A 22,846-nucleotide genomic window follows, 5' to 3' on the forward strand; every position below is an offset into this window, starting at 1 on the left:
ACGGCTCAGAAGCTAACTACTCAGATTTATAACTTCAGCAGCAGCAGGAAAAATCTAAACCCAAGATTGCAATCAACCTCAAAACACAAATCCTTAAAAAAAAATAAAGCAGACTGCATTATTTTCAGTGCTTTTTCAACCTTCTACTTATATCCGCAAAACAAAAACTAAGACAAATCAGACAGAATTCAAGGCTTGAGGGCTCTGGTCTCTACTCCATCTCACACCACAGCCACCCACAACAGAAAGTTTCAGTTGGGCAGATTTACCAAAAGCAGCAGCTCAGCACAGGTGCCTCGACAAACAGACTAACCCAGTAGAAAGCACAGTCTACATGGTGCGACTCAAGAGTGTGACAGCTTTCAGATTCCACACCAAGGCTCAGAAAAAGCTTTCTTGCAACCTGAAGGCAATAAGAGAAGATATTAAACGGTGTCTTAAGAAATTGCTTTTAAGTGATCACTTTTCAGAATTATATGTACTCAATCCAGCAGCTTTCACTAAGACATCACAAAGGCTTCAAATCCTCCACACAACCCCAACACTGCATAACACAGGCAGATATTGCGATTCCTCTCTTCCTCTTGGGCAGCCTGCCAGCCCCAGGCCCTGTAGAGGACGGAGCAATTCCAGAGTTCAAGGCTCACGTAAGGTCTCAACTGAGTGAGAGTTCTGGGAGCAACACCAGAGCTTGAACTCCATTATCTAATTTTCTCAATTAATTGCATGTATGTAGGACATCAGTGCTTACGCCACAATAACACAGATCCATATTTTGAATGAAGGTCTGGTGGCATGAGATTTAAAATGGAAATATGAAGTTGTTGCTGATTTTTCAGGGTATTGTTTGGATCACAAATCCAGCTTCATTCTAACATTCCTTCTGTACATTACTTTGAATGAATGAAGCAGAAAGTAGCCTCACGTTAGCAATTAATTTTGCATATTACACCTTTTCTGTGTTTCCTAAATTAAACTAAAAATTAGGATTACAATAAGAAAAAAATCTACTAGACAATGTATATCTGACAACCAGTTGCATGTTTAATAGACTCATTTTCCCTCAGAACTGAGTGACAGAAAAACCAAATCAAACAAAAAACCTCCCAATAGCGAATAAGATCTGAAATCAAAAGCCTTTCACATTCTCCTTTTAAATCCGTCAGAGAAACGGTTCCAGACACAGCCGGGAACACTGCAGTGCCCTTATTTATCTTATGATTTTATGTATGTTCCCAGAAGAATGACAGAAACCTCAGTAGTGGGCACCACTAATATCAGCAAGAAGCTATGCGTTTTGGTGAAGTTCCACCAGTATTCTGTAAGCTGCTGACCCTTATTTGTGGTACATCCCAGAAGAGACTACAGACTTTCAAACTGACATCACTACAATGGCTGCTGAATGTGTAAGACGATTAAAAATTGATGCCTACCTACTGCCAAAAATTTCAGAAGACAGGTTTTTTTCTTGCTTCCAAATTGGAACAAAAACTTCACTTAAACCCCAAAACAACAAAGTCTTAGTATAACACAAAATGGTTGAGTGAATCAACAGAATCAACTTCTGAAAGTGAAGCAAAACCTTTATCAACATCCCAAGACAGATTCATCCCAAAGAAGCTCCTCTTCTCTTCTGACATCTGCCTGTGGCTTCTTTTTATCTTTTTTGGGCTTTTTGCTCCCTTTCTCAGTGGGGTTTTCTTTAAACATTTTGTAAGGTCTTGGTTTCTTCTCATTTACCAAATCTATCTCAAATTTCATTCTCTTCTGCTTTTCACTTCCAAAACCTGCGCCTTCACTATTTTTCTTTCTTTTCTGCTTTGTGGCTTCTTTCTCATACTTCAGCTCTTCACTGATGTATATTTCCTCCTTAAAATGCTTTATCTGAAATTTCTGTTCTTTTCTGTAGGAGCTGACCGAAGTCTCAGCAAGCGTAAGTTTGTGGCAGTCTTTAGATTCTGCAACCGATAGGCTGAAGCTCTTATCTCTGATGGTGGCCACCTCAGATGCTTGCTCTTCTTGCTCTTTTTTACAGTATCCTTTGTTATAGCAATGATTAGGTGTCTCTTGTAGTGGATGCTCAGAAGCTGATACCCAGCTTGGCAAGTTTTCCCCAGTATTTGTAGATGACTGGCTTTCTGAGAAAAAGCTGTAATGCTGGCCTTGTTCACACTTGAAGTCTGAAAATATAACCTCACCAAGACCACTTCCTCCTTCGACAGTTTTATCTTGAAGGTCTTCCTCTTCTGCTTTTCCTAAATACCCTCCTGGTTCTAGATCTCCAGCTTTCTGAACGTTACCACAAGCCGTTAATTCATCTTGAAAAGAGTCAGTTTTCTTCGATTTATTCATGAGATTGACAAGCGCTGCTTCTCTGCATAAATTGGATAGAAAGTCTTAGTTAATACTGACCAATTTGCTTAGCATCTGCTGAGTTAAAAAAAAAAAGGTCATAGTTCCAGAGTTAGAAAAAGAACATATTCCAAGTGCATTGTTCTGCGTAACTACATGGACCCTGTTAACACACAATCCCATCTGTAAAGCTGAAGTTACAGGGCACAGATTCTACTCTGAAAACTGAAAATCTGGAATAACTTCATGAAGACAAAATGAGTTTCTTGTGACCTAGGATGCTGCAAGAAGAAAATGTTTTTAAAATAAGCACATACATTTTTAAAATTAATTTTTAAAAAGAAAAAATAAGATTCTCTCTTATTAACTGATCTCAAATTAGCTGCAGATAGGAAGCAATTACATTATATACTGACTGACAAGTAATGAAGTGACTAATTTATTTATGAAATTCATTCCATTGAACAGTTACAGGTATTTCAGGCAAATTGTGAGACTCCACAGCAGAAACAAAACAGAACAGAAGCAACCAACATGGATTGCTCAAAAACCTAAACACAACAAATGTGTTCTCAAGGCAAAGCTACCTATCAGTTTATATTCTACTCTCCCTTTCCCCAATCTGGAAGACAAAGTGGTTAGACGTGGGAAGGGCAGGTCCAGAGACCCATCCCTTAAATGCATCTTGTTCTGCCTTAATTCACCAGCTACATACGTCCATTTTGTTAAACTATAGGTAGGCTTGTGGTAGTTCCCTACACTGCTGTTTTAGGGACTCTAATTCTGTTGACTAAAACATTTAAAATCATATCAACTCTACACCAGTCTCTTGTGGTTATATTATTATTGTGCCTTCCCTTAAAATGCATCTTACAAAAAGGTAAACATTCCAACCCTAACCATCCTATGATTCTATGTAAGCAATTTTGATATTTAGCCTACTTGCACAGCAGTCTCTAAAAAATACATCTTAAATCACCATCATATCCATTCTGCAATTAACAGTCTGCAAGCCCCTCTTCTAGGTAAAAAGGAAAGTACAAGAGCTGTCATAGAATCACAGCTGCCCTGGGACGGGACAGCTTCCACCAGACCAGGTTGCTCAAAGCCCCGTCCAACCTGGCCTTGAACACTTCCAGGGATGGGGCATACGCAGCTTCTCTGGGCAACCTGGTCCAGTGTCCCACCACCCTCACAGTGAAGCATTTCTTCCTTAAATCTGATCTAAATCTACCCTCTCCTAGTTTAAAGCCAATATCCCTTGTCCTAACACTACACGCCCTTGTCAAAAGTCCCTCTCCAGCTTTCTTGTAGGCCCCCTTTAGGTACTGGAAGGCTGCTATCCCATAAATTATCTTATGCCAAACGCAAGATGTATGTTGATTAACCCTGAAAACAACACAATTACAGAGACTCGGCACGTTTTGGGACTAAGATCTTCTTTGCCCTGTCAGTAGGAATCTTTAGGTTCAGACCACTTCCTTCTAGACTGAGCACCAAAGATGCTGTTTCAAAACAGCTGTTGCTATCCCCAGACAGAAAAATAAGTGGGAAAACCATACAAGTTTCAGGACCTTTCTGGTGGGTTGTCATTGAAGGTGCAACTCTTAAGACTGGATTTCAGTCACAAGTCTGATGTTTAAATGGACAGTGCCCCTGGAAACCAGTAAACCCAACCAAAACCAAACAACAACAACAACAAAATAAACCCAAACTAAAACAAAAAAACCCACCAACTAAAGTCACTTAATAGTAGACTACAGGGCTAATGGAAAAGTTTGAAAGCACAAATTAGAGACATAGTAACAAAAGAGTTATTGACTTACTTAGCTCGGTGCTTACTTCCTTGCACGTGGGACTGGTAGGTTTCTATAGAAGTAAGTGCGATGTCACATACGGGGCACATGTAATAACCAACCCCAACTGCTGAAAAGAAGGAACGTGGAGGTCAGAGAGACTGCAAATGAACGGCAAAATTCAGCGCATGTCACGATTCCATCCCATGCAAGAGTCCTAATGTAATGTTCCCATAAACAGCATTTATATGCAGATGTAAAGTCTCTGCTGCAATTTTACACTACAGGAATATTTATGAAGAGAGCTGGTGAGGTGTTCAGTTGCAGTGTAACCATGCTTTAACACTAACAAGGAGTATTTCCGATGACTGAAGTGATCCAAGACAATTCCAGTAACCCACCGTCAAATTCTGATGAGGATGAACTGTACTGAAAAATTAAATACTATTGTAAATCATAGAATAGTTTGGGTTGGAAAGGACCTTTAAAGGTTGTCTAGTCCAACCTACTTGCAAGAAGCAGGGACATCTCCAACCAGATCAGGTTGCTCAGAGCCCCGTCCAACCTGGCCTTGAATGTTTCCAGGGATGGGACATCCACCGCCTCTCTGGGCAACCTGTGCCAGTGTTCCATCAACCTCATTGTAAACAAAAAAAACACCAACCCAAAACAAACAAAAAAAAACCAACCAAAAAACCCCACTTCCTTATATCCAGTCTAAATCTACCTCCTTCTAGTTTAAAGGCATTACCCCATGACCTACCACAACAGGCCCTGCTAAAGGGTTTCTCCCCATCTTTCCTGCAGGCCCCCTTGAGGTACTGGAAGGCCGCTCTAAGGTCTCCCCAGAGCCTCCTCTTCTCCAGGCTGAACAGCCCCAACTCTCTCAGCCTGTCCTCATAGGAGAGGTGCTCCAGCCCTCTGATTGTCTTTGTGGTCTCCTCTGGACTCACTCCAACAGGTCCATGTTCTTACTTTGGGGGATCCAGAACTGGATGCAGCACTCCAGGTGGGTCTCACAACGGTGGAGTAGAGGGGCAGAATCCCCTCCTTTGACCTGCTGGCCACTCTCCTCTTCATGCAGCCCAGGATGAGGCTGGCTTTCTGGGCTGCAAGTGCACATTGCTGGCTCGTGTTGAGCTTCTCATGAACCAGCACCCCCAGGTCCTTCTCCTCAGGGCTGCTCTCGATCCCTTCTCCGCCCAGCCTGTATTTGTGCTTGGGATTGCCCCGATCCAGGTGCAGGACCTTGCACTTGGCCTGGCTGAACTTTAGGAGGTTTGCATGGGCCCACCTCTCCAGCCTGTCACGGTCCCTCTGGATGGGATCCCTCCCCTCCAGTGTGTCGACGGCACCACACAACTTGGTGTCATTGGCAAACTTGCTGAGGGTGCACTCTATCCCACTGTCCATGTCGCCGACAAAGATGTTGAACAAAACACGTGACCCAAAGCAAGCACCAACAGATACCAATCCAGTCAGTCCAGATTTAGCTAAAATATGATCAGTTTAAACATCACCTGCCCAAATGTTCATGCAGTGCTGGTTCAACCCTGTGAAGAAGCTGAAGGAATTGACAGTATAGCTCACTATGAATATGGTACACAGAGCCTCAGACAAATATAAGGTAAGGTCGGATGAGGAAAATCCTTGTGTTTCCTAGGTTGTCATTGTCTCCTATCCTACAAGCTGAAATCAGTGAGGAACCTTTTTCCCCCATGCAACCCCAAGAGCGTCATCCATTAGCAAAGCGCAACATTAATTCCAATAGGCTATTGTTTTGCATCAAAATGTATTATTTTGTTTAAATTATATCATGACTTAATGAGAGCTGTTTTATGCTGTTTTAACAATGACTTTTGACTATCAGGTAGTATTTTGAATTCCTTACTAAAGAAAGGATTGACAGTTCCGTTGCACAGGACCAGATGATGACCCCTCAAAGTGAGAGGTTGCACAGCAACAAACCCTTGGCTCTGAACACAGTGCTTGAGCCGGAGACAGTCCTGAGGGGAGGCTAGAGAGCAATGATTGTTTAGGAAACATTTCCTTATGAGGGAAGATTGAAATAATTACCACAACCAGTTGCATGAATAAAAAGATTAAGGGAAGACATGACACCAGTTTTCAATTATTTAAAGAATGTGACAAAAAGGAAACAAATTATTCAATTCTTGTGTCTGCAACTTGTTCTGCGCACAGCTCAGAAATACACTGTGGTCACAGAGTGCTGAGTTCAGTGTCAGTAGAAGGTTTTAAGACCAAGAAGGTAAAGATCAGGAAGCCCTGGGAGATGTTCCTCATGGAAGTTATGGAGCTTCCAGCACAGACTGTTTTTAAGAACAAAGTGGATGAACATCTTAAGAATGGCACAGATATAAGTGATCCTGGCCTTGGACCTGGGGATTGGGCTATTTTTTATGATCCTTTGAATTTGACTGTAGAACCTGGTGAGGACTGGATTTGGGTCTCTGAGTCAGTAAGAAATATTTTCCAACTTACAGCTGTCAGAGACAGAACTTCAGCAGTTCATAAACCAAACTGAAAAGAAGAAATGAACTTGTTCTGTAACACAGCAGAAGACTATCATTTCCTCACACACATCAGAGCAATTCCTTAAACAAATCAGAACCGAGCACTCTAGTTACAATTTCTGAGTGTAACACTTGCTCATGTTCTGCTTACTGTTTGTGCTGGATTCTGCAGGGAAAGGTTTGTCTCCTAGCTCCTCCAATATCTTCTTCCGTACTTCATTTCTTCTGTGTTTCTTACCAACATAATGCTGCTGAGCCATGACTGGATTATTGAAGGGGGCACAGCAGAGCTTGCAGTATTTCTCTGGATCGTTTATCTGCAACCTTGGGTTGGATGATGACAAAGATTCTCCAGCTTTTGAATGCAGCAAGGGCTTCTCAGCTGATGGCTTCTGTAAAGCTGGAGACATGGAAGTAGAGGCTAAATTTGCTGACAGCACAGTGAAGGAAAAGCTAAACTAATTTCATGGAGCAAAACAGGTGATTGCAGAACTATGAAGCTGGAAAAGGGAACAGTCTGCTGGGTGCTGAACTAAGACACTATAAAATATCTTAGTCCTTTTAAGGGTATGAAAGTACAGATGGATAAGGAACACAGCCCTGGAATATTCAGAAATCCCACCATTAGATATCTAAAAAAATCAGCTGTGTTTGACAGCTGGGCACTCTAAGGTCCTTATACAATCCAAGATGGTAGATTTACCCTGCAGAGGGTGATTCAGAGCACAAACAGTATGCTCCATCTTTAAATACAGTTCAATTTGTACAGGCCTAACACCAGTTAAGTGTGGCTTGACGACTAACTGTTTTTTAATTACTTATCATATTAATTTATCAGAGTAACATGTTGTTGGGACTGCAGTGCATTCTCAGAACAATAAAGACCTTTCATGAATAAAAAAAAAAACCAAATATTTGTCTTCAGTTTCAGTCAATGAAAGACAGAGAACTTGAAAACAAGGTTCCAGGGCTTCAGAGCTGCACAGGGTAGCATCTTTGTTCATTCACCTAAGCAGTTACCACAGGACAGCTCTACAACCTTGGCAGAATAGAAAGGAATAGAGACATGGCAAGTGTAGGAAGATACTTCTCTGCATCTGTTTCAGAGAGTGACAGGAAAACATATGCAAAGCAAATTATTTAGGTCTTACCAGAAAGAGGCTGCGTGCTCTGTGCTGGCACGTGGGCTTTCTCTCCTGATAATTGCTTCAGCTTTTTAGTATGGATCTTTCCCAAGTAGTGAGACAAAGCAACAACTGGGGAAGTAAAAGTTACGTTGCAGAGATTGCAGGATTTGTTTTTGTCCAGTACTCCACTCCCATCCATCTGAAACCAGGCAAGGGCAAGCTCAGTTACAAGCATTCATTGAAGTATACGAACAAGCATTTTATTTAGCAATGAGGAGGAACAGTCACCTGAAAATTGACACAATCTGTTTTCCACTGTTTGCCATGCCTCTCATTTTTCCCACCATGCATTTGAACGTAAAGATGAACTTTCTGAGCATGCTTTTTGCCCTGGAAAGAGACTAGAATTATTCCTGCTTCAGTAACAAGAATCCAAGCATTGATATATCCAGTGACTGGGACTTCATTCATCAAAACCTGCTTTCAACACTTGCCAAATTGTATTTGTATAAAGCAGAGCCACAAACAGACAAACTCCAGCTCATGTAACAATACCATACTTTAATCAAGAATTTAGTACTTAGCATTACTCATAATATTTTGCCTCAAGCAGCCCTTGGAGTCATCAGCTCTCAACTCTCTGGGGAACCAAAAATTCTGACACGTCCCCTTACAAACAGGGATGCTAAAATACATAAGGAAAGGAATGCAGCCATGCCACAGAGCAAGTCTGCTACGCTCCTTTACCACTAAGCCTGGGAGCTTGACATCAAGGCTGCCCCATGTCATGGCACAGAAGAATACAGGAAGCAGGACCTAACTTACCTTTCTAAATAAAAAGTCTCTCTCCTGACTGTACAGGCAGACTAAACAGGGCTCCCTGGAAGCTGAGTTAGTCTATGGAGATTTCAACACCTTTCTACTGAGGATACAACAGTACAGGCAACTAAAATTGAGTGTTAACATATACTTCCCTCAGCTGCAACTATTTTTTTAATTCTTAGATGCTCTCTGAACCCCTAGCCTCCAAACTCTTGCACTTGTGATGTACTGACTCACATGATACACTATATAGTGGTAACCTACAAACCAAAACAAGTAAATTGTCTTCTCTGATCTGGTGATTTTTAGATGTTTTTTAAGGATCCTGAAGAGCAGTGCAGAATGTTACAAGAGTATTATCAAAGAGAAAGAGCACCTATCATTTCTGGCTAGACAATACAAGCACAACTGAGAAGAGTGAGTAAATTATTTCCATCAACTCATTTTCTAACAGTGAAGTCAGGTAACTTTACAATTGCATCTGTTATCCTCAGCTGGGTTTTGATTTGAAAAATAGAAAATCAAACCGAGGGTCTGAACTCTCTGAAGTTCTGACAGTACAACTACTGCTTAAGTTAAACCAAAGTAAGGAAATACAACACCTTGCAAGACCTAAGTCTTAATAATGTCAATAGCAAGAGACTCCTGACAGAAACTAACATTTTAAACTTTAACTCTTGCAAGAAGAAAGAAAAAGCACAGAAATGTCTGTGCCTGGAAACCTGCACACCCTCAAGATTAAGCTCCAAAAATCAAGCACGCTTTCCCATGTCTACAGCAACATCCCAAAGCACACAGTTGTTCCAAGAAATGCCTTCAGCATGATTCTTACAACTGGCCTCAAGCAGATACTGGTGCACAGCACGTGTGTATCACTGGGTGAAGCATCAGAAGGCATGACCTTGATCCTCTATAACCAGCACTGCCCCAGGCCATACGTATGCTCCGGCTCACGTGGTGCAGATCTGCTTCAATCTCATATCCAGCATGGCCTGAACCTGCCCAGTTCCCTCTAAAATCATGCTGCAATATTCAGGAGATTGCCTTTCACTATACTGAACAGCTTTCACATTCAAGTCTGGTTAATGTCTAAGCCTAGCATAAACCTTGGGAAGCACACTATAAAAAAAAAAAATTCATAAGTTGCTTTTTATAACATTAACTAGAAAGTCCAAACAAACAAGCCAGAGCCCCAGTGCTTGCTAGGAGAAATCCTCCCTTCCAAGTCTACCTGATAGTGTGACATCCTTTGAGACTCAAACTGCAGCACTGCCCCGCAAACCTTACAGAAAGAGTCGGTGAAAAGGTCTTTCCTTGTTGCCTCATCTAAAATGTCATCTAAATGGAAAGAGCAAAAGAAAAATCAGACGGTAGTTAGGTCAAGATGTATTTGCATGTCTTTGCTTACACAAAACATCAAACACTTGAATATTCACATACAGCACAGGGTGAAGGAACCAATGTTCATCCACTGAATTACACCATACCTTGCTGCAGCTTCAAAGCAATGCTGTAAAGCCACCTAAACCTTCCTACTTACAGGAGTGTAGCTCTCATGGACTTACGGAGTATTACTGTAAAAATACCAACACTTTAAAACCAAAGAAGACAGACACCCTTCATTGCCTTTTCAGTTCACTTCAAATAGGGCACAATGTCAGAAATACTTGACTAACGGCCTAAAAATAAGGATTTTAACTGGACTAGACCATAGTTCGTTAAATATGGGAACACTCCTTAAAGAAGAGATTTAAAGAAATTCCGGGAACAGCTCAGTACAGGAGAAAGGTCAGGAAGCCTCTGATGCTTAGGAAGGTTGTACCTGTGTCCCCCGTAACAGTTTAACTGGTTAGTTATATGGGGAGAAACTGTTCCAATGGCTTGTTTGGATTTGCATTGCCCTTTTCCCAGGTAACTCATGGCCTGGATACAGTTTTAATTCGTACTAAAATTGGCTCAGACTTGAAGCTATTCCTCAATAATTGCATGCGCAGGCACATCTGATCTGGGGGGGACAGGACACCAATAAGCACTTAGAAGTACTACCAGCAACATGTCAATTAAGGGAATTAAACACATCCTTCAGAAGAGCACAGCTATGCCAGCAAAACCCTCACAAAGACAAAGCTACATCACCTCCGCAGTTCTTTCTCCTCTCAATACACTTAATTCATTAGGGAAAACAGTTTAACTCATGTTGCTTGAAACACTTCTCTGGTACAGGCTATGTTTTCAGAGAGTAAGTTTACCCATGCTGCTACACCACCACCACTTTTCCTGTGCTGACAAACTCTAAGAATATCTGTTCCTTTTTCACCCCCAGTAGATCACACTAACTCCAATTAAGCTAGATTTTCACTTTTTGGCATGCCTTGCTCTTAAAAATAAGCTGAAGTTAAACAAGTTTAAAGCAAAAATCAAGGAAGCCACGTACCTAGACAGTTCAACTAAACCGTACTCTTTAAACGAAGCTGAGGTTAAAGGGAAAATATTGGTGAAAGTATAAAAGATATCTTTAACTGAGCTTAATCCCTCTAAGTTTACCTAACAGCCCATCCTTGAAGCCACATGTGGAGCAGCTGGCTTACTGTGATTCGCACGCAGGCTGCGGAGATAGCAGGCTAGGACGGCATCGCTCCCTATGGTCTTAAGGCTCAGTGCCAAAAGGCATCTAGGAACCCATGAAGGCAACAAGCCTTTGCCATTCTTTTCAAAGCTTGCTAGAATCAAATATTGTGCAGTGTGTCCTCTAAGTCTAAATAACAGTGCCAAGCTGTGGGATGATCAGTTCCCAAATGATTAAGGAAAGACTAGAGTCTATCCAGTCCCCCGTGTGCGCCCTGGACAACACGACTGCTATCTTTGCACAAGTAAAAAGCCACTTAAAATCAGAATGAATTTCAGTACAAGCTGTATGACACACACTGTAACTGAGCCAGTATCACCCAGATTAGCCCCTTCAAGCAGAGCTATGAGACATAGACACAATAAACTACTTGAGTCGATCCACAGAAGAAAAATCCGACGACTTGGTTCTGGGCATTAGCTGACAGCCTTTCTTGCACCTGAAACGCATTAATCTGGCAATGTTTGTAGCAGAAAAAGCCACTTACAGAGGAAAAATTACACCAGTTTGCTCAAGGGTACTGAACTGTAAGAACAGCTACCTAGAGGAAGGTAAATGGAACAATATTCTTCATTTAACAAAAAAAACCAAGAAAAGGCAAATTGCAATGCAAACAGGCACATATGTCTATGAAATACTGCTGTCATGGGCAGTATTCACTATATTTCCATTTGTGTGACTTCTTACTGGAAAAGAGATCTTTGTTTTAAAGACAGACCTTTTTATGTTAGTTAAGGACATTGCAATTGCATATTTTCCTTGACTTAGCAATGAACTGCACAGACAAAAACCAATCAAGTGCATGCTACAAAAAAAACCCTACAAACTTTGCAATGTTAAATTACAAGTCGGTTTTTAATTCACCTTCTTCTTGGCTGACCAGTGTAATGAAAAGATTGGATTGCAGGGAGCAGAAGTCCAGTTGTCCAAGTAACTCCTATTGTACCTCCTGGAGCCGTCCTGAACCCTGCTGTGTCCTCATCCTCAACGGCATTTTGCAGTAACTGATGAATTGCACTAATATATATAGATATATATTCTAGGGAGAGCTTTAAATACTGCTCTTAATTGTTATAAGAGTTGTTTTCATTCTTCAGTATTGTAAAAAGGCTGACAGGACTTGACATACTCAGATTGTTTCTTCCTTGTAAACTTATCACATCATTTTAGTTCTCTTTTCTCTTTATAGTGTTGTGTTTTCTATTTCTCATTAAGTCTCTCCATTTTTCACCTCCTAACACTGCTGTCCCTGTTTTGGCTCTATCTTTTCTCAAGATAAGGTTACGCTACTACAGCTGAATCAGCAGTGACGAATGCAGAGCTATAACAATCTCAGTGAAGTCTCCTACCTCAGTCTAACATTTGCTAAGCCCAAGAATTTGTTTCTCCCCCAAGACAGAAATACCTACAAAAATAAAGGCAGAGTTCACAACACCTGCCTTGATTTTGAAACTTTAAAGTTTGCTCTACTCAGTTTTTCTCTGGGGTCACAAGATGACCATTAACACATCACATGAAACAGGCAGGGTTCTCAAGCAACAGCTTGGCTGTGGAACGCAGACCAGCATCACGAGCGTGGTAACGTAACCTGCTTTAATGCAGCTCTTGGCATCCACCTGCTGTTACATTAGCCACAGCACGGGAGTTCAGCTCTGGCTCTGTCAGTATGATGGAGACAAGCACAGCATAATCCTGTCTGCTTTCCTTAGACCAAACAAGGCCAAAACATCCCAGTCCGCAAAAAAAGGATGCAGCAGCTGCTACCCAAGTCGGTCAGAAGCACAGCTACAAGCTCTTCTGAAAACGAAGCGGTGCGTAGCCACTTAACAGATAATTTCAGCCTCAAATCACAGGAAAACCTGTACATAAAAACGGTCTTTTTATTTTCTCTACAGTTAGCAGATTTCTACACGGTTTTCTGACAAACTGCATGGAGACAAGTTCAGGAATAAACTGAGGTTTCTCTCACTTAAACCCCCACCAGGCATTAATTTGCAAATGGTCTTCAGCCTGATCTGGGCAAGTGCAGGCTCCTTCCCAACGGCAAGCATGCACATCAACAGTCCTCTCTGCTAAATGACAAGGCTCTGCTCACTTCCAGAGAAGGGTCACGAATGAGCCTGCCCTCTCTCCGTTTAACTATGCCTCAGGGTCATCTGTGACACAAAAATGACAGAGCACGGGGAGATCTATGCTACTGCTGCCTGTGTGCAACCAGTTCTATAAATATTAAGTTGAACTTGAGGTCTTTAGCTTTCAGATTCACAAGACATCTTTTCTGCAACTGAGAAAAACTTTTTTAAAAACCAGCTTACCTTACAGTTTGTAACCATGCCATCAGAAATTTTTCAGAGAGTCAATCAAAAGCAGGAGCCTTGCAGAACTGACATACCGACCCTGCCATTTTTATGCCTCCAAAATGTTTCAATAAAGGTACCGGTATCATGAATTTGGGGCAACTGTTCAGATCAACTTTCTGTCATTAGGGAATGGTTCATTGCAAAACAGACCAACTACTGTTTGTCACACAGGGAACTGCTCCTTAATAAAAGGATATGGATAAAAGTGTTTTAAAAATATGAGATGGGAGAGTAGTATTTTTTTTTAAATAAAAGATACAAACATTAATGCCACATGAGGAAGTCAGTCAGTAATTTTCAGTGTAGCTTTTCCTTTATTTTTAGGTTATCTCCCAAACATAAACAGTTTTTAGTCAACAGCCCATACTTCAGAGGGGAGAGAAAAAAAAAAAAAATGGACTGAAGACATTAATCCAGCCCACACATCACATTTACTAATGACTCAGTCGTAACATTTTTTTCCATGTGATTCTTAGTAGGTCTTATGGTCTGTCCTTGCCACAGATTCCTCAGCTACATTATGAAACCCATGGTACCTGGCACTGCCATAGACATGCTGTAAGATCTCAGGTTTTCTGAAGTCCACCGACATCCTAAGAAGAGACATACTACAGCAACAGCAAATATTAACAGCAGTTTATGTACCTAAAAGAATGCACAAAGTGATGCAGCACACATGAGGAGCTTCTGGCAATCAAAGGATGAATCTGATCCTACTGAAACGCTAAGAAGAGCTTTGCAAGTGACCTTAGCAGAGCAAATTAACCTTCAGATAAAGATCCCTCAAAGACTTAACTCGATGTTCATGGGCCATGTGGAGCACTACAAAAATTCCCCCAGGCTTCTGGGCTCAGAAACCCCACCAATCAGATGGGTACCTCTCCTCAGCAACAGCTGTTTGCAGTGTCACCTCACAACAATGAGATTGCAAGGACTGGTTGTGGGCAGCACAGCTTCTGAAAGTACAGGTGATCCAAACTTTGCTGGTGCTTCCAGATGTTAACAACAGGTAAGGCCACCACTAAAAGGTCAGGCATGGTAGATTAAAATGACTAGCTTTGGGGCTTCAGTTGTCTTGAGGGCACCCTGTTTACATGAATATATAAAAACAAGAGTGCAGTTCTTGATTTCCAAGTGTCTAGAAGTATAAGAAGGATTAGAACCCATTTCTAGTGAGTGTAGTATAACCACAAAAGGAAAAAAAGAAAAAAAAAAAAGATCTTCTGCTCTAAGGCGGCACTGACGACAGCAGAAGGATACACACACAAGGAAAGGAGCCAGGATGACAGTGGAGAACTACAGAAACATGAGGCTGCGCGTATTAACAATGTGTATTTATAGCTTTCTCATTTCAAGCAGATATAATTATCAGCTCACCAACACACCATCTGCCTCAGCTGTACTATTTGCTTTGCCCCGTTATCCTTCCTAAGCTCTTAAGAAATACTTCTTGTCAGGGGGAACCAGGCTGAGAAATGTACCTGTCAGAGACGACTGATTAGATAGAATGCGAAGTGAGTATTCAAGTACCACCCAGACATCAAGAAAACATCCATCCAACACGCCAGGTAACACCTACCTGCTTCATCACGCTTCACTTGTATGTCCAGAAAGAAAATGTGACAGTCTAAACTTCCATGAATGTGCTACTGAAGAGCTGTCCTTAAAAAAGCGACCATTCACGCACAAAGAAAATACTGTTGCTGTTGGGCTGTCAAGGCCAAAGAAAGCAGACCCTGGACACAGTCGCTATCCTTAGTCATAACCTGTTAGAATTAGCACGGTCCCAAAGGGAAAAGTAGACAAACAGGTGAAGTTTTCCACTTTCTTTTTGAAGAAAGGAATAATTTTTTATTATTTTGACTACTAATTCTCAGTAGTCACTACAGTATTTCTTCCTATCACTTTAGCTCTTATTATGATTCAAGAGCTTAAAGTCTAGGATATAGAACAGGTGTCAAAAAGATTTTTTTAATCAATCAAAAATCTCTATAAAATGCAAAAAAGCAAAATACACACAAAAAAGTCAATCTGTATTCCTTCTCGGACTTGTAACACTACTAATTTAGAGTAGCAATCCAAGATACTTGAGTATTTTAAGAAAAGGTTGCTGTACAATCAGATTCAAATTCCTGATACACTGCAGAGGCTACGGAGCCCTAATAGAAGAGGGCGTGGGAGAAGGTGAGAGAGAATGAGGCTGGAAAGACAGCTTATGCCTCTGCACTGAGAAATGGGACAAGGTGAGTTCATTCGAGATGCTGAAGACTTGTGATACTCCCACACTACGAAAAAGTCTGAGAAACCCACCCGAAACCAGACAGCAGCATTGCTGTCTTCAGGCGCTGTACACTAATGAAATACATGTGCAGCCTCTCATTCCGCAAAAATGCTGGCTGCCTTCTTGTGCTTTATTACTTAAGCTTACCAGGAATCCCAGTCTCATTCACTACTAGATCCTTTTCCAGAAACTCTCGTAGTTAGTTTATTTAGATAGTATCTCCACAAAATATCAGAACAGCCATCCCCTTCCTGGGCTTCCAAGTGTCTGCCTGTGTCAAGTGCTCCTAACACTAGCGAGACTGGAAAGCTGCCTTCCTATATAGTCTGCAGAATTAATAAGTGATCATTGACTGCAATATGATGCAACCTTGCCCTAAACAATGCTTTGGTTCTCTGGCCATTTAGTCCTTGTCCTATTTACTGCCACAGAGTCCCTTACTGGTGCTAAATTCAGAAGGATCTGGCTGTTAAATACCTCCCCTCACACATGTCTTAAGAGAGAGGGATGCTAAGACTGCTTGCTATCCCACTACTAATTCCCCAGCCATCCAAATAGCTGTTTCTGTTGTGTGGGTTTGTAAACATACACAATTATTGACACTTCCGGATGCCGGTGCTAAAATTGCACTGCGGGACTGCAATAAAAACGGTTCACTCAAGACCTAAGGATGAGATCAAGAATGTGAATATCAAATATAAAGATATCTACAGAAAGAAGGACTTAACTGTTAATGGCATTCAGTTGCATCCAAAAGTGACAAAACCAGAACTGTTCATTGTGAGGCTCTGACTGGGAGACCCTGGGTCTGCTCTCAGCTCTCCTGCCTCCTTGTTAAACTTGGTCAACACCCTTAAACCTACATTCTCAAACTTAGGTTTGTTTGTATTTAGATATTTAAGCTTGAAAACTCTGGTTTTCACTTCTCTGCACCTCTGTTTCCTGCAACAGTACCATGGGATAAATTAGTTACCTACTGCAAAGGGATGAGTTAGAACTAGTTCTGGTGAACATAACTGTTCCTCACTTTGATGGGTCCTTTCAATATCATCCTAAATTACAGAGTTGGCATAAACAGGGTCACTTGACATTACTGTTTTCAGTTAGGGTATGAACGATCTTGGTTTAAATTCCTTGGTTTTTTTAGAAAACAAGGGTTTCAAACCAAGCGCTTTTGTAAGTGGCACCAGATGCCATCATCTTGCTATATTAAGCATGAAGTAAGTAGAGAGTATCAGAGAAGGGTACAATTCCTCTTTCCCACCTAAAGCTGCATTTTACAAATTACTTTTTGAAAAGCACTCTGTGAGCTACTGCCAACAAAGTGCACCTCTGCTCTAACTTCTTGCTGTGGTGGTTGCTCCATGCTTGCGTAACAGATGGAATGGTTCCCCTTTGGAATGGTGCTGTGGCCTCATCAAGCAAGTCCCATCAGGTCCTGGTCAAAGTCAGCAACACCAGCGCAACTTTGCAGAGAACAGAGGACACTGGAACTTTGAGGCTGGTGAGCTACAGCAGTAGACTGGTACGGCCAACCCTGAGCACATGTAGCAAAGACAGGTCAACCCAGCCCGGGAGGAGTTATGATCACATTTCAGATGGCAAAAATACACCTAATACAGAAGGTGCAAAAAAGCTGTGTGGTCTTAATTCATAGCCACTAGTTAAAGTAATACAGTTCCACAGTGGGGGGGAAAAAAAAAAAAAATAGTATGTTTTCAGATGTTTGCAAAGACTGGAGAAGCAAGTCACAGGGCAAAACACTCATGTCTTCTATGCTTCTTCAAAGAAATACGTTCCCCATAAATCAATGTTCTGTTTAAGTCACACTTGGAGTCCTGCTTCATAATTTTATTTTTTATAATGCCACCTTTGAAGCTTGAGATGTAAGCTAATAATTTGATTCAAATCTAATGTTTTAGTGAGTGAGTCTCACACTTAAGTGTCCTCCATTGTTAAGACAAGCCACAAATCCCTGAAGATGTATTAATTACCCAAAACCACTCAAATTTTATAAAGATTGGAGCAAGGAAAGTTTCCTAAACATATCCACTTTCACTGTCATAAAAATTACTTCTCATTCTTATCTCCAAAGTGACTTATAAAAATGTCTGAGTAAACAGAAAAAAAATCTGTTATTAAAGCAGAAGCAGATCATAATAAACGTATACTTAAAACCCAGCATACTTTTTATTGGTATGATTTTCTGACTTGCATCTTCTGAGAGCATTCAGAAGAGAGAAGCTAAATACTTCATAGGAAGTGAAATTAAAAGCAGCCTGACATAGCAGTGAAAAAGACTGATGAAGATAGAGAACATCAAGTATCACCTGAATACCCAGGTGATACCCAAGGTACTTACATTCTTGCTCATTCATTTAGCATTTATAAAAATGCTTCTCCAGAGATGTGTTTTATACAGTTTTTTTTTTTAATGTAGAGAATAAACCCAGCCTAAATCACTAGACAATGAGGAGCAATCAAGAGGTAATGAGAAACACATTCTTAAAACAAGATCAACTTGATTGTTTTAATGTTCAAACACTGAAACACAAGCATTGAAAAGGGAATGGAAACTGCAGACTCTCTTAACAAGAAAACTGAAGCAATTTAAAGAAATAAAGACAGAGGTGGATTTTAGAAAACTGGCAAACAAGTTGCCTAATAATAATAATAAATCAGACTCTTAAAGTCTGAATTGAAAGATAATGATTTTTTTACTGTTTCTCGATTTTCAGTTATGATCTTAGAAGCATACCCAGCACTTAATTTTTTTTTTTTTGTTTAAATCTTCTTTAGTGGCACAGCAATTCAATGAAGTCATTAAAACACTGATGTGAGAAGTCTTAGGGACATTTTAACATTATTTAACTACTTGAAAGAAGTGTGAGGATTTCTTTTCAACTTTAAACCTTTGTTATCTGTTTTCTTACTTTTGCAGGTTGAATGTAGAAGAATCTTTGTGGCATGCCATGTAGGAAAGGCAGGGGAAAAAAAAGTCTTTCCTCAGGGCATTATAAAAGTGGTAGGAAAAATACTAACATTTAATTAAAATATCAGAGACTAGGTAATTTTAAAAAGCCTGTTCAGCCCACAATTTTCTACCACTTGATTAAAAAGGAAATGCTCCCAGCTTTAGTCTATTATTAATTTTTCTTTCTCAGTTCTTGAGGGTAAGGAAGACAGAAAGCAGAATAATGTAGCAAAGAAAAAGTCTAGGCTAGACAAATCCCTGAAGGCACAGGTATAAAGTTTCAAGTTCAAGGTACTAAACCCACAAAATGACATAGCCAAATTCTGCCCTCAAATGCCAACAGTAAACACAGCATTTTAATGAGAAATAGATGGATGTACATGAATCAAGTTCAGTAACTGCAAGTCCTCAAGAGCAAATACTGACCCACATATTTTTTTTAATTTTACAAGCCCCTTCACATGGCTGTCTCTGAACCAGCACAAGCAGTGGGATTAGTGCATCTGCTCAGGCTACCACCTGTCAGCCTCACCGTAACTGAGTGTGCATGCTGAAGCCTGTCCCAGCTGCAGAGTAAGCCACGCTCATTTACATCACATGCACTGCATTAATTCGCTTTACTCGGCAAGCGAGAAAGGCAGGAGCCTGCACACTGTCAGTTACCTCATCTCAGCTGACTGGCTGTAACTTCACACGATGTGCAAACTCCATTGCTTGGAATCGGGCCATCGTATTCCTGCTTCGTAACACGATGAAAGACGAACAAGACCTTGAACGCTTAGAGTATCAGCTGTCTGAAAGTGCAGCCAAATATCATCACTGAAATCCCCTCACTTTTGGTTGTGGTACAGCAGGCAAGCACGGTCACTGTACGGTGGCAGTCAGAAACCAATCTTAGAAATAAACTCAGATATCCACAGATACCCAGCTTAGGGCAGGAAAAGACAATAAACTTTAAAACCCTATCAAATACGTTGAACTGTGGTACTACAGCACTGGATTCCTGTATGAGGAAGGGAGGCTAACCAGACGGATTTCAATTTCTGCAGCTATGTGAAAGACATTTCTCCAAGGAAACAATACTGTAGTAGCATTAAAATGTAATTTTCTCTGCGAGTTTAGTCACTGAATATCCTTTTGAATTATTATTTTTTTTTAATTTCATTTTCAAAGCTCAAGTGATTGTAAAAAAAAAAAAAAAAAACCAAGGAAACGCCAAGCTGGACTCTGCTGTTTGGCAATTAATGCTGTTGATGTCAGCACTGTGTATTTCCACAAATCAGTTTCACCACTCAAACAATAAGATTTTTCCCCACAGAGTACTATATATATATATATATATATATAGTGCATGTGTGTGTGTATATATATATATATATATAGTGTGTGTGTATATACACACATATAACCAAACCAAGGGTTAAACCTAACAACAGTTCAACCTAGCATTGCTCAAACCTTCTCAAATACACAAACTGAACCAAAACCATGCTAAAAGCCTTGATGGCCAGCTGGATCTATGATCTGCTGTGACACACAACAGCAGAAGCTTGCAGTTGATGTGAAACAACGCTCCCCTTTTTGCCTAAGGTGAGCACTAACAAGACGCTTTCCCTGCTCTCTTAGTGCTCTGAGCTCAGCCAGGACGCCGAAAAAAATATTTTAAAGCATTAAGACTGAAATACAATATATCAATCACTACTAATAGAATTAAGGTGTCCACTTCTTGCAACACAGTTCCCTGATTCTCTTCTTTTTTTTTTCCTTAAGTGTCAACTCACTTTTACTGCAATAAATTGCTCAGGATTTCAGACAACAGGTATTTGATTTTTTTTCAATTTCTGTGAGCATAGTTTGATCCAGCTTTACCTTACTTCTTGAAACACACCATCAAAATGTGACTAGAGTGCCACAAAAGGCTGATTAAGCCTACGCTGGGTGGTTAGTTCCTTCTGAAGAAAAACCTAATGCATTTGACTTCTTAAACATTGCAGGATAAGCTGTTAGTTTCCTTGCCAGGTATTAACTTATTTCCTTAGGATAACAGATCTTTTTCCCTTTCCACTCTGCCGCGGTTTAACCCTCTTTGGGTCTTAAGAACAGGTAAGAAAAACAACTCTCAGTCCTCACTTTGTAAACTGCAGTAAGTGAGGAACATGTGCAGAATAGAAAAGGAGTGAGAGGAGAAAATTAGTCAATTATAACATGAGAGCTATATACTGAGTCTTAAAAAAAAAAAAAAGCACATGATTTTAACTACACTCTTGCAAATACCAAGGGTTTTTATCTTTCTGCCACTGAGTCAAAAAGAAACCCCTTACGCTAAAACAAACAAACAGAAACCCCGAGGGAGTGAGGGTGTGTGTTAACAAATTATCAAGAACTGTTGCCACAGAGAGTTTCCAAAGCAAAAAGTTACTACTGATTTTGTATTTCAAGATACCCTCCCTCTTCAACAGGCTATCAAACCAGAAATTACCCATAATATCCAGTTCCATCGCTTTGTTTGGCACACGTATGAACTGACAAGCATAACCTCCAATCCTTGCTGTGTCTGGGTCACAACAAATCTGTACCAGCTGTGCACTAAAAGTAAGGCTGCAAGTTACCTCTTAACAATGAGAATTTAAGAAACATAACCTTCAGACTCTAAAAATCCCTTGAAATTCCCAAGAAGTCAAAGTACTTTTAAAGACTCTGTTGCTAATGCACCAAAGCACATTTTGGAGTTCAGGAACATAACAATTCAGTTCAAGAAATACGGATGGAAAATAGAATTTAAACCTAAACATAGAAAGACTGCATTCCTAACTTTCCCCAAGTAGATTCCTTTGAAGAGCATAGATACTTGTGTTGCTTTTTTACTCCGGAAAGCTGACTGCTTAAAATAGCTGTCAGCTTTTTCAACAGAGTGATTAATTCCATCAGAGTTATTTCTGTTCAAGAATACTACTAAATTTAACTGACAATGGGGAAATCTGCTGTTAATAGATGTTTCACATATTTAACAAAAGCTCATGTTTATGCATTGCTAAGTGTGTGGCTTTTTTTTTTTTTAACTTGATTGTCATTATACAACTGAATAGTTAGTGCTTATAAACCATTAACCAAAGCCTTTCAACATGCAAGTATTTTATACCCATTATGAATGGCTTGGCATTCCTGGAAGCTCAATACTTTTTGGGGTGCTATTTGCTAGATTTCAGGAGAGATTACCTGGGAAGGAGAGCACTGGGGAAGTTCCCATCACTTCTCAGCCACAACCTTAAGATTCAATTCCAGGGCTCCACATCACAGGTCTGCATATAAAGGTAACCTGTTTGTCACCTTATTGTCCCAGAAGCATGACATTAGTTTATGGAGCTAGAGCAAGATCACTTTGCAGTGGAGAATTAAATATAAAACCACCTTTTACAAGCTGCATACCAAACAGTTTGGACCCACTGCAGATACCCCACCTGCTCCTTCCATGGGAAAAACCAGAGACAAGTCTCTGGTTGGATTTTGCTCCTCATTGGAGCCTTTGGCATCAAACGCCTGTTACTTTTCCACAGTGGCACAACGAGCACACACTTTATTTCACAGAGAAAACGGCGCTGCCATATTCCGACAGGCCCCTGCCGCCGCCGCCGCCGCCGCCGCCACCTCCTCCCTCACGGCCCCGTGTGGCTCCGCGGGGCCGGGCCCCACTCACCTTCGCGGCGGACAGCAGCGAGCAGAGGCCGCAGGGAAACCTCCCTGCCCGGCTCCCCCGCCGCCATGGCCCCGGCAATGCCGGCAGGGAGAGCCCGCCGCCCTCGAGGGGCGCCAGGCCAGACCGAGCCAGGCCAGGCCGAGCCGCCTTAACCGCCGCCTCACCCGTAATGAGCCCCTCCCGTGGGCCGGCTTCCCCCTCACCACCCCCTCGGGTCCCCTTTAACCACCCCCGTGGCTGCCGGCCCGCCCTCAATGGCCGCCCTCCTCCCGACCCGGCC

The 22,846-nt window shown here is 41.1% G+C and overlaps 1 protein-coding gene across 1 annotated transcript; it reads right to left on the reverse strand.

The window, feature by feature from the left end:
* Positions 1–1,587: 1,587 nt before the first annotated feature.
* Positions 1,588–22,633, reverse strand: KRCC1 (lysine rich coiled-coil 1). Its single transcript, XM_086747686.1, has 7 exons — positions 22,567–22,633; positions 9,863–9,969; positions 8,098–8,199; positions 7,834–8,008; positions 6,834–7,082; positions 4,179–4,278; positions 1,588–2,374 (listed from the first exon to the last, which is right to left on the reverse strand). The coding sequence occupies exons 1-7, from the start codon at positions 22,631–22,633 to the stop codon at positions 1,588–1,590; spliced, it is 1,587 nt and encodes a 528-aa protein (XP_086603812.1).
* Positions 22,634–22,846: the final 213 nt, after the last annotated feature.

The sequence above is a fragment of the Chlamydotis macqueenii genome, chromosome 4, assembly GCF_036417535.1.
Source record: "Chlamydotis macqueenii isolate bChlMac1 chromosome 4, bChlMac1.mat, whole genome shotgun sequence".
NCBI classification, from domain to species: Eukaryota; Metazoa; Chordata; class Aves; order Otidiformes; family Otididae; genus Chlamydotis; species Chlamydotis macqueenii.

Bases quoted from the DNA above. Each gene is read 5' to 3' on its own strand.
- KRCC1 (XM_086747686.1), bottom strand. From the start codon at position 22,633: ATGGCGGCGGGGGAGCCGGGCAGGGAGGTTTCCCTGCGGCCTCTGCTC. The intron at 8,200-9,862 runs GTAGACTTGGAA...GTCTCTTTCCAG, and splicing joins AAAGGATGTCACACTATCAG to GGCAAAAAGCATGCTCAGAA. The intron at 4,279-6,833 runs GTAAGCAGAACA...CCTTCTTTTCAG, and splicing joins TGCAGAATCCAGCACAAACA to CAGTTGGGGTTGGTTATTAC.